Below are 11,752 nucleotides of genomic sequence, written 5' to 3'. Positions count from 1 at the left end.
AGCAGCAAGGCGGTAGTCCGGCGGTGGTCCAGGCAGAGCTAGCTGCCTGGGGGCGGGAGGCACCTGCCATGAATCCGCCGGGATCCCTGAGGGTCCTGGAGGAGAAGGAGAATTTAGCCACTCCGATTGTCGGGCCCTCGATACATTCTGATAACCCTCAGGAGCGGATCCAGGCCCGGCGCCTCCGCATCGCGGCGCGCCTGGAAGCTCGGAGGCGGTGAGCTGGGTTTGGGCGGGTCCCGCCAAGGAGCGCCCAGGGTGCGGTGACGCGGTGCGGGGATGACGGGGTGGCTTCTCCGGGCCGGAGCCCCTGTGGTGAGGGGGCGGCGTGCCCTACGTGTGAGCCGGCCTTGTTTCTTGTTAAGATAGAAAACATTTCTACCAGAAGGTTCAAACAAAGCATGGGATATTAAAACATTGAACACACTAGTAAAGTCAAAGACGGAAATCATAATCCCTCCAGCATGTTCATGGAGCGCCTGCTGCGCCAGGCACTGTGGGCCATACCCTGAAGAGGCGGGCTCCATGACCTGCCCGCCGAGGTCTTTCTTTCCTCCTTCCTCCCAGCCTGCCTTCCTTCCACAAGTAGTTATGGAGTGGACCTCGGCTATCACTTCTTCTGGTCTCAGTGGCTTATCTGGGTGTGTGACACCCTTTTCCTGCAGGCTCTGAGGCTGATAACCACACCGTTCTCAGGCCGGGGTTGCCGCACCTGTCCATGCACAGACGGAGTGGCCTTGTCTTAAGGGGGTACAAAGGTGAACCTGCGTGACCCCCTGAACACCCTCGCAGTGTGACAGCACTTATACCTTGTCCTGCTGGTCACGGTCAGCTGCCCTGCCAAGATGGTGCTTCTCTTCTTGTCTGCTGGCCTTCGGACACAAGGGCCCTAAAGTGATGTGGCTGGGTTCCAATAAAACTTTACTAAAGAACACTGAAATCTGAATTTCATATAATGTTCATGTGTCACAAAATATCCCTCATATTTAGATCTTTTTTTCTAAATTAATAAATTTCATACTTTAGAGAAGTTTTAGGTTCACAGAAAAATTGAGTGGAAAGTACAGAGATTTCCCATATACCCCCTAGCCCTACACATGTATAACCTCCTCGACTATCAACCTTCCCCACCAGAGTGGTACATCTGCTACAACTGATGGATCTTGATAGATATATAATGACATGTTTCCACCATTACCGTACTGTACAGAATAGTTTCAGTGCCCTAAAATCCTCTGCGCTCTGCCTATTCATCTTGATCTTAAAAAAAAAAAATTTGAAAATGTAAAAATCATTCTTCACTTGTGGGCCATACAAAAACAGGTGGGTCAGATTTGACCCATAGGCCAATGTTTGCCAACCCTGATGTATAGATCAATGTGATGTTCTGTGGGATATTCAGATGGTCCTGATCTATTCAGACTATATTTTGACAGATCAGGAGAGTTAACATGGCTCTGTGAGTGAGAGGCCTATGTGAGTATACATTATCTGTTCCACGTAAATGTGAACTTCCTGATCCTTTTTCCTGATTGAGGTAGAAAATAATGCATTTGGCCCAATCAGTGGCTACATTCCATGTCCCTAAGGCCACAGTAACCTGCTGTAGCAAAGACACCCGACCTGCATGTCAGCTGCGATCAGGACTGCTGCTTGGTTGAGCTTGCAGTAATTGACATTATCTTGGATCCATCCAGTTTTTGCAGGGACCAGACCAGTGAATTAAATGGAGATTTGATAGGCACCACCACTCCCAAATCCTTGAGATCCCTAAGGGTGACACTAATCCCCACCATCTCCCCCAGTTGACAATACTGCTTTTTCATGCACTCGGGTGAAGTTTCGGAGTGTCCATTTGACCTTCCACATGATGATAGCTCTTACCCACAGGCCAAGGACCTAGTGTGAGAATTTCTCAAATTTCTAAGTATGTTAAGATCACTCTGGTTGCTCTTTGGGGAACGGTTTGGAGGAGCCAGAAGTGAAAGTAAGGAGTCCACTTAGGAAGCAGTTGTATTTGTCCAGGTGAGAGATGCAGTTGGTCTGAACTAGTTAGTGGCAGTGGTTTGGAGATAAAGCAGATACACTCCAGACATATTTTGGAATTGAAATTGACTAGATTTACTGATTGATTGGACATGCTGATGAAACGCAGGGGAAAAGCTAGAATGGCTTGAACAGCTGGGTAGATAGATGGCAGTACCTTTTATTGAGACGGTAAAGACAGTGATGGGGGCAGTAAGGCAGGAGTTGAAAATCAAAGGTTTGGTTTTGTCCATATTAAGGGAAGTCAAATTTTGTAAGACATTAAAATTGAGATGTCCACTAGGCAGTTGGGTATGGGTCTTAACTCAGAAGAGATCTGGATTAGAGGGACCAGTGCAAAGAGTCAGCAGCATTATGATTGTATTTTAAACAATAGGAATGAATTAAATTACACTGGGAAAGAGGATTAAAAAGGGATGAGAAAAGTGTTCATGGCTAAGTCTTAAGAAAGCCCAGCATTTAGAAGTTGATGGAAGAGGAAACGCTGACAAGGAGAATAAGATAGAATGGCCAGTTGAGGCTGGTAGAAAAACAATTAAGTGAGGTGTAGTAGCGTACCTAATGAATTTGACGCCTGGAGCAGGTAATTTCTAAAACACAGATAATAACAATAGCCTGAAAAGAAAAGCAGACAATGAACATTTTCTTTTATTGAACTTTGTTATATTACCATGCCGGTAATTTTTAAAAAATAAAAATAAAATTTACAATACAAAATGAGAAAGAAGTAATGGATGAATACTTTTATATACGTTTTTAAAAATTATTTTTGGCTGCATTGGGTCTTCGTTGCTGCGCGCAGCCTTCTCATTGTGGTGACTTCTCTTGCTGCAGAGCTCGGGCTCTAGGCGCGGGGCCTTCAGTAGTTGTGGCTCACGGGCTCTAGAGTGCAGGCTCAGTAGTTGTGGCGCATGGGCTTAGTTGCTCCATAGCATGTGAGATCTTCCTGGACCAGGGCTCAAACCCGTGTCCCCTGCATTGGCAGGTGGATTCTTAACCACTGCGCCACCAGGGAAGTCCCAATGAATACTTTTAAATTACATGTAGGGAATTCCCTGGTGGTCTAGTGGTTAGGACTCTGCGCTTTCACTGCCGAGGGCCTGGGTTCGATCCCTGGTTGGGGAACTAAGATCCCACAGCGTGGCCAAAAGAAAAATTACATGTGTTTTGGGGAAAAAAAGGAAGAAAAAAGCATATGAAGAAATGTTCCCAAAGGAATGAATTCGCAAGACTTAGAGAATGAGTTGTGTATAGAATGACAGAATAGAAGTAACTCAGGTTCAGTTTCTTCATGTTTCTAATAACTGGGCTAGTGTTGTTTATGTCAAATCCCTAATCTGCTGGGCTATATAGTACCTGGGGGGTTGTGGACGTGCCCTGCGCTGAAGTGAGCTGGGACAGTTCTGAACCATTTCAAATGTGCTCTCAAAACACAATTTTTTAAGTCCTATGCGTAGCTGAGTCTGTGTGTCAGAGACCAACTGTATAATTGCAAGTTCTACAAATTAACTTCCTCCTTCAAGGATAAGAAATAGAAAGGTGCTATATTGACGCTTACATATATATTATTAAAAAACAATAGTAGGGATTTCCCTGGTGGCACAGTGGTTAAGAATCCGCCTGTCAATGCAGGGGACACAGGTTCGATCCCTGGTCCAGGAAGATCCCACATGCGGCAGAGCAACTAAGCCACAACTACTGGGCCTGTGCTCTAGAGCCCACGTGCTGCAACTACTGAGCCCACATGCCACAACTACTGAAGGCCGCACTCCTAAAGCCTGTGTCCTGCAACAAGAGAAGCCACTGCTCGCCGCAACTGGAGAAAGCCCAAGTGCAGCCACTAAGACCCAAAGCAGCCAAAAATAAATTTAAAAAATTTAAAAACCCACAAAAATTACAAAAAAAAAAGATTTAAAAATCAACAGTACTGCAGCAATTTTTTGGAACTTAGATTAACAAAAGATTTTTCAGAAAGAAGTGTTTTATGAATTGTTCTGTTGCTGGCACAGGGTGATAATAAAAAACAGACCGATTTTAGTCAGTTGTGTTGTTTTAAAATTAGCCTTGGGCTCCTTGATTTCCTATGGTGCCCACTGCCCTAACTGCCTAGATCTCGGTGGGTCATTGAGTTGTAGTTTTAGAGGGGAAGCTGTTAACAGAATGAAATGTCATATGAAGATAAAGAATAAGATTAATGGCTAAAGCACCCAAAACTCTCAATCTCTAGTTTTTCAGTTGACATTTCAAATTCCTGAGAGATGTCACTTCTGAGTCAAGATGGTGGATAGAACACAAGCATTTACCTAGGATCTCTATCAAAAATGAGATTTAAAGGGATTAAGTAAAAACGATATAAACCCACAAAGTCAAGCAAAACAGGGGGACTCAATAGCAACAACATTTTGGAAGCTGGGACGTATATAGACAGATGGTAAATGGCTTAGCAGATTGAAGAGTATGGAAATATAAACTAGGAGTGAGGAAAGCTGAGAGCCCCCTTCATTTCCTCTGCAATAAACCTCCAAAAGGCAGCATCAGGTGTACCCGGATAGGGGTGAAGAAGGAACTAAACTAAGGAGAATTGATTGGAAAATTAATAGATGTCAAGAACATTTCTCCCACTTTGCACAGTTGACCGGAGGTTTGGAGAAAGTAAAATGGAGGATGCATGGTTTGGGGGATGCTGGGCAGAGAGGAGGCAAGGACATGGTACTAAAAGCAAAGGGATTCCACGGACACATGCACACTGGAGCTGAGCGCCTCCCCCTCTCCGTTCCTGGAATGCTGGCAGGACATGCCCCTTTCAGGCAGGAGACTGGAGAAATCCCTCTGCAGAATCTGACCAGCCCAGAAGGAGGGACTTGAAGACACTGAAATCAGGTTTGCCCGGGAAATGGTTCAGGTAGATTGTCCTGCACTGAAGTTCACAACTGTTATACCACACACTTGCACTCAGCACTTTCATAAGCTTTTTCGCCTTAGCATGGAAAGGTAGCCAAGGATTTTGAGACGTCTGAAGAAAGTGTTTAACGTGAAAGGTAGACACCAAAATGAATAAACAGAAAAAAGCAACTTAGAGGAAATTGAGACCATGTAGGAAGAAAACAACAAAACACAATGAAAACACTGTCTTTAAGTACACTTGAAACTTAGATAATGTTATATACCAATTTTACTTCAATTAAAAAAGAAAGACAGGGACTTCTGTGGCAGTCCAGTGGTTAAGACTCCATGCTTCCAATGCAGGGTTCGATCCCTGGTTGGGGAACTAAGATCTCGCATGCTGTGCAGCACGGCCAAAAAATAAAAAAGAAAAGAGAGAAAAAAGGAAAAAATGACTGTCATTAATCCTCAGAAGAAGATATACAGATCGCCAACAAACACATGAAAGAATGCTCAACATCGCTAATCATTAGAGAAATGCAAATCACAACTACAATGAGGTATCACCTCACACCAGTCAGAATGGCCGTCATCAAAAAGTCTACAAACAATAAATGCTGGAGAAATAAATGGTGTGGAGAACGGGGAACCTTCTTGCACCGTTGGTGGGAATGTAAATTGATACAACCACTATGGAGAACAGTATGGAGGTTCCTTAAAAAACTAAAAATGGAACTACCATACGACCCAGCAATCCCACTACTGGGCATACACCCTGAGAAAACCATAATTCAAAAAGAGCCATGTACCACAGTGTTCATTGCAGCTCAATTTACAATAGCCAGGACATGGAAGCAACCTAAGTGTCCATCGACAGATGAATGGATAAAGATGTGGCACATATATACAATGGCATATTGAGTTATAAAAAGAAATGAAATTGAGTTATTTGTAGTGAGGTAGATGGACCTAGAGTCTTTCATACAGAGTGAAGTAAGTCAGAAAGAGAAAAACAAGTACTGTATGCTAACACATATATATGGAATCTAAAAAAAAAAAATGGTTCTGAAGAACTTAGGGGCAGGACAGGAATAAAGACACAGATGTAGAGAATGGACTTGAGGATATGGGGAGGGGGAAGGGTAAGCTGGGACAAAGCGAGAGAGTGGCATGGACATATATACACTACCAAATGTAAAATAGATAGCTAGTGGGAAGCAGCTGCATAGCACAGGGAGATCAGCTTGGTGCTTTGTGACCACTTAGAGGGGTGGGACAGGGAGGGTGGGAGGGAGACGCAAGAGGAAGGGGATATGGAGATATATGTATATGTATAGCTGATTCACTTTGTTATACAGCAGAAACTAACACAACAATGTAAAGCAATTATACTCCAATAAAGATGTTAAAAATAAAAAAAGAATCTTCCTGTTAATGCAGTAGACACGGGTTCGATCCCTGGTCCAGGAAGATCCCACATGCCGTGGAGCAACTAAGCCTGTGCGCCACAACTACTGAGCCTGTGCTCTAGAGCCCATGCACCACGACTACTGAAGCCCGCGCACCTAGAGCCTGTGCTCCGCAACAAGAGAAGCCACCGCAATGAGAAGCCCACACACCACAATGAAGACCCAACGCAGCCAAAAATAAAAGTTTTTAAAAAAAGGATCCTCAGAGAAAAAAGAAAAGATAATTGCAAACATGAAACAAGAATAGGATGCTACTAAAATAATCTAGAGATCAAAACAGAGCTCTTGGAAATTAAAAATAAGGTCGAAATGGGAAACAGTAGAAGGGTTGGGAAGTAAAGGTAATGGAATTGCCTGGGAGATAGAACGAAAAGGAAAAAAGATAGAAACTAGTAGAGAAAAAGATTTTTTAAAAATTAGAGGACTAGGGCTTCCCTGGTGGCGCAATGGTTGAGAGTCCGCCTGCCGATGAAGGGGACACGGGTTCGTGCCCCAGTCCGGGAAGATCCCACATGCCGCGGAGCGGCTGGGCCCGTGAGCCACGGCCGCTGAGCCTGCACGTCCGGAGCCTGTGCTCCGCAACGGGAGAGGCCACAACAGTGAGAGGCCTGCGTACCGCAAAAAAAAAAAAAAAAAAAAATTAGAGGACTAGTCCAGGAGATCTAGTATCTGCTTTCTAGATCCAGAAAGAGAGAGTAAACAGAAGGGTGGAAATGATCACTGAAAGAATTCAAGAACATTTCTCAGAACTGAAGATCCTGAGTTCCCTGGTTGAAAGGGGCCACCTGACAGCAGAATGAATGAAAGTAGACCCACCCCAGGCACACCACTGAGCATGTTCAGAACACCAAGACCCGAAAGAAGGGTCCTGCAAGCTTCCAGAGTGAACAGCGATGACAATAGTAATGACGACTCTCACATACAAAGAAAGGATTACGAAACAGGGTGACGTCTGGTTTCGTAAGTAGCAACAGTGGACACCAGAAGACCATGAGCAATGCCCTCAAAGTTCTAAAGAAAACGGTTTTCAACCTGGAGCTCTAAACCCAGCCGAACAATCAATTACGTTTCAATTTTTTAAGTCCTGAGAAAGGACTATGACTTGCCTGGAGGTATGGTTATTCAAGATGGCAGCTCCCACTGAGCCCATATGGGTGGCAGTGGTGGGGAAGCAGTTTCCCGAAAGAGGGATCCAGCTCAAACCTGAGGAGAGAGAAGCCTGGGATGGCAACGTTAGGGAATACGATAGGTCAGCACCGACCAAGAGAAACACAATACGTAAATTAGCATCCACATTAAAAAAATAGAACAGGTGAAATTAACTTTTGTAATTTATCTTGTTGAACTCACTATATAAAAATATTATTTTAACATGTAATCAGTATAAATCATATTGAGATATTTTGCATTTTTTTTATTGAAAGTCTTCAGAATCCATCTAGTCCATATTTTACACTCATAGCACATTTCAGTTTAGATCATTTCAAGCGCTCAACAGCCACATGTGGTTAGTGGCTATCATACTGGACAGTGTGGCGCTAGGCAGTCAGAAATGATAAGTACAAGGCAGCAATGGGATTAAGGCTGAAACTAGATGATAAGAATGTGTAGCATAGTTATTTTTCTTTCTGAAGCACAGGTCTTTGCTCCAGGAAGTAGTTGGAAGGATTATTTAGACAGAGGTGGTAATTAATTGGTGGTCAAAGTAGAAAGTCAGGTGAGTGAGTGTGTTTTGGATGGTAATGAGAACACCATGAGCCTGGCAATATCTGAAGCCCTGAGTAGAATGAAACAAATCGTTTTCCTGGTAAGGGCAATGAGTAGGTTCAATAAGGGTATGGAAGTGAATGAAATGACGAGGAAAAAGAGTTTCAGCTGGATTGGGAGTGGGGTGAGGGGTGCTAACTCAATTCCAGCTCTCAGAAATGGTGTAGCACGATGTAGGGCTGTGCTGACCTTTGAACAAAGGGAAGGGAGGTGGAAGTCAGGGAGAGAAAAAGTCAAGAAAGAATGAAGAGTCAAGAAAGGCATCTGCTTCTTTCACCATGGTTGAAGTCATAAGATGATGGTTTCATTTTTCTTAAGGCAGAACTGGGAATCCTCATGGCCTCTGTGCGCCAGAGGAGACAGTGGACCTCCACCATGTAAGTGGGGTGGGTATTGGTGGGGTCATTCCCCCATACCTCCCCCAAAGAAGCCCAGAATCTGGAACCTTATCTTTCCCCCGTCATCTTTGGTCTTATTTTCTGATTAACACATACACACATATGTGCTATTTATAAAATTCATGCAATAGAAAAATGTAGAAACTATAAGTCCTCAGTAAAGTTCTCTTTCCTTAAATAATTCCTGTCATCTGTTGGTCATAAATCCTTCCAAGATTTTTCCTGTGCATATGTGTATAAGCCTATTTTAAGAAGAAAATCTATATTATACTTTACATATTGTTCCACAGCTGGCTCTTTTTACTTACATATTGTGGGCATCTTTCTGTGCTGCTAGATAGCACATCATTTTTTTTTAATAGGCTACAATATATTTTCTTGTATTGTTGCCTCACAAGTTATTTAAACAGGCAACTATTAACATGTATGTAGAATGTTTCCACATTCCTGCTAGGAGAGAGAGTGCTGCAGTAATCATTCTTGTGCATATTTCTTTTTGAACTTGTGAAAGCTTTCTGTGGAAAGTTCGTAAAGGTTCAGTCAGACGGGAGGCCCGTGTAAGATTTGGAAAAGTCTTGCCAAATTGCCTTTTGGATGGGTTGTGACCCTTCACATTCCCACCCATGGAGTATGAATCAATGGTCACTCACACCCTCTGCCCCACCAGATACTATCAACTTTTAAATCTTTTCTCTTGAAAGGAGAATGAGGATACCTCACAGGGTTTTCAATTTCATTTTTCTGGTTATATGTGAAGTTGAACATATCTTCAAATGTCTATTTGCCATTTGTATTTCTTCTGTAAACTGCTTGTTCACATCCTTTGCCAATTTTCCTATTTGGTATTTTGTCTTTAAAAAAAATTAATTCAACTTTTAAAAATTTAAGTATAGCTGATTTACAATGTTGTGTTAATGGTATTTTGTCTTTTCTGTATGGATTTGAAGGATCCCATTCTATTTTAGAGCAGAAGTTTGTCAAATATCTTTTACCAGTTTATCCCTTGACTTTCAAGGATAAAATGTTAATTTTTTTTGGCCATGACACGTGGCTTGTGGGATCTTAGTTCCCCCACCAGGGATTGCACCCCAGCCCAAGGCAGTGAAAGGGCTGAGCCCTAACCATTGGACCACCAGGGAACTCCTAAAATGTTTAAATTTTAGGAAGTAAAACCTTTCACTCTTTTTCGTTTTTCTAACTTTGATCTTACTCTAATAGAGGTTCTCTCCTGTATTTAATTCTAGTGTTTTTACGATTGTGTTTTTTTAGTATTCAAATTTTTATCCATATAGAATATATTTTTGTATATACTGTGATGTACTATGAAATTTTAAAATATAGACTCTAAGTACTAAAAGTAACTTCAGTTTCTCTACTTTTTTCCATCACAGGGAAGCTCTTGGAGAACATTTAGACGGGAAGGAGAGGGAAGAAGATCAAAGCAAGAGCTACAAACAGAAAGAAGAAAGCAGACTGGTAAGAACTGGGGAGTTACTGGGTCGCGACTGTCCTGTAGGACTGGGGCTTTGCTCTTCCTGTGCTGTGCCTTTGGTGGGCTACAGTGCCAAGCCCCGCTCCTCCCTTCTTTTTCCCTCCTGTCCTCTCCCCTCCCCCTTTCCCCTCTCCTCGCAGACTTCAAGACCATCTCACTTCCCAACTCTTCCACTAATTCCTCCGCGGCGCAGGTTGAACCCTTTGACTTCCCGTCTGTACCATTCGTTTCATTTTAGATACTTTTCTGCCTTGTATGACTTTTCGAAGATGTGTATGCGTGCGGTGTCCCCAGTGGAACTGTAAGTTCTAGGAGAGCGAGGGCCTCTTGGTGTAGCTGTGGAGTAGGGCAGAGCTTGTGCCCAATAAACTCTAAAAGGAAGTCTTTGATCGCTCTCCCGTGGCGATGACAAGGGCTCCTGAGACATGAATAAAGGACTTGGAGCTAGAGGCGCAGGAGCGATAAACAGTAGTTCAAAGCAGCGCGCCGGAACACTGCCGCGTTTACTTAATTAATTGCATGCACAGTGACACCGTGGGCGTTGAGATATGGGAAAGAGCTCATCCAGACGGCCTGGTCAGGGAAGGTTCCACGGAGAAAGTGGGGTTTGAGCTGGGTCTTAGAAAAGTTAAATGGGATTTATAAAAGTGGAGAAGAGCGATCACTGCTAGCAGAAATTGAAGTGTATTTACTGGGAGAAAAAAATATTCAAATTACTGAAATATTATTATAGAGCATAGAGGTATCTAGCAATAATTGACAACCTGTGCTGTACTGGATCAAAGATAAAATATTTTATTGTAGTGGAAAGAACTTTGAACTATTATGGGTTCTTGATCCAGATCACCCCTTTATACTTAGGGTACTTCATCTAAAGGTTGGTGATCTCTGAGTGTTTCTGTGTAGAATAAAAAGGGTATTATATATAATCTTGAAAATACTGTTGTAGTAGATACTGCTATCATCCTGAAAATACTGATATACTGTTCAGTATATTTTCAATTTTAGAGTATAAAATTGAGTGTAAAACCAGAGAGATAACGTTGTTTTCATCAGTAGCTTTCCCAGGTTCCTTTCGCTTAGGACTTAAATCACGAAGAGTGTGGCCATTGAAGAGAAATGTATAAAGAAAATGCTACCTTTCTCAATATCAAGGTATTAACAACCAGGTCTGTCCTAAGACCTGGGCAGGAGGGGCCCCTGTCCTGCACCTTATCAATCGTTTTTTTAAATGATAGTTCTTCTTGTTTCCTGTTTAATCTTGGTCTACTCCAACTTTTTAAAGTTTTCTTCTAGAAGCCTCATCGTTTTACTGTTTACATTTGGGTCTATAATCTTAGACCAAAACGGATCTGGAATCCATTTTTGTGTGTGGTGTCAAAGTGGGGCTCAAGGTTCATTGTTTTCTAAATGGACCTTTAATTAACCCAGCACCATTTAGAGAGAAGATCATCCTCTCCCCTCTGCATTGCAATGCACCCTTGTTGCAAATCAGGTGAGCCTACTTGTTTGTTTCTAGATTCTCTATTCTGTTCCGTTGGTCAAAGGTCTTTATGCCAATTCCACACTATTTTAATTACTGTAGCTGCACGACAGGCCTTGATATCTGGTAGGGTAAGTCCTCCAACTTTGTGGTTCTTCAAGATGGTCTTGGCTGTTCTTGACCCTTTGCATTTCCATATAAATTTTAGAATTAG

At 42.7% G+C, this 11,752-nt stretch overlaps 1 protein-coding gene across 1 annotated transcript in view; it reads left to right on the top strand.

Annotated features, from left to right (window-relative positions):
• DRC1 (dynein regulatory complex subunit 1) overlaps positions 1-11,752 on the top strand; it is a 45,909-nt gene continuing 34,157 nt past the window's right edge. The window contains exons 1-2 of the mRNA XM_067703499.1: positions 1-217; positions 9,955-10,039. Coding sequence (XP_067559600.1) covers positions 69-217; positions 9,955-10,039 — 234 coding nt within the window. The 5' untranslated portion in view covers positions 1-68. The remainder of the gene's footprint in view (positions 218-9,954; positions 10,040-11,752) is intronic.

The sequence above is a fragment of the Pseudorca crassidens genome, chromosome 14 (assembly GCF_039906515.1).
Source record: "Pseudorca crassidens isolate mPseCra1 chromosome 14, mPseCra1.hap1, whole genome shotgun sequence".
NCBI lineage: Eukaryota > Metazoa > Chordata > Mammalia > Artiodactyla > Delphinidae > Pseudorca > Pseudorca crassidens.
Note: the sequence above shows the minus strand (reverse complement) of the source record. Positions and strands in the feature narration are given on the sequence as shown.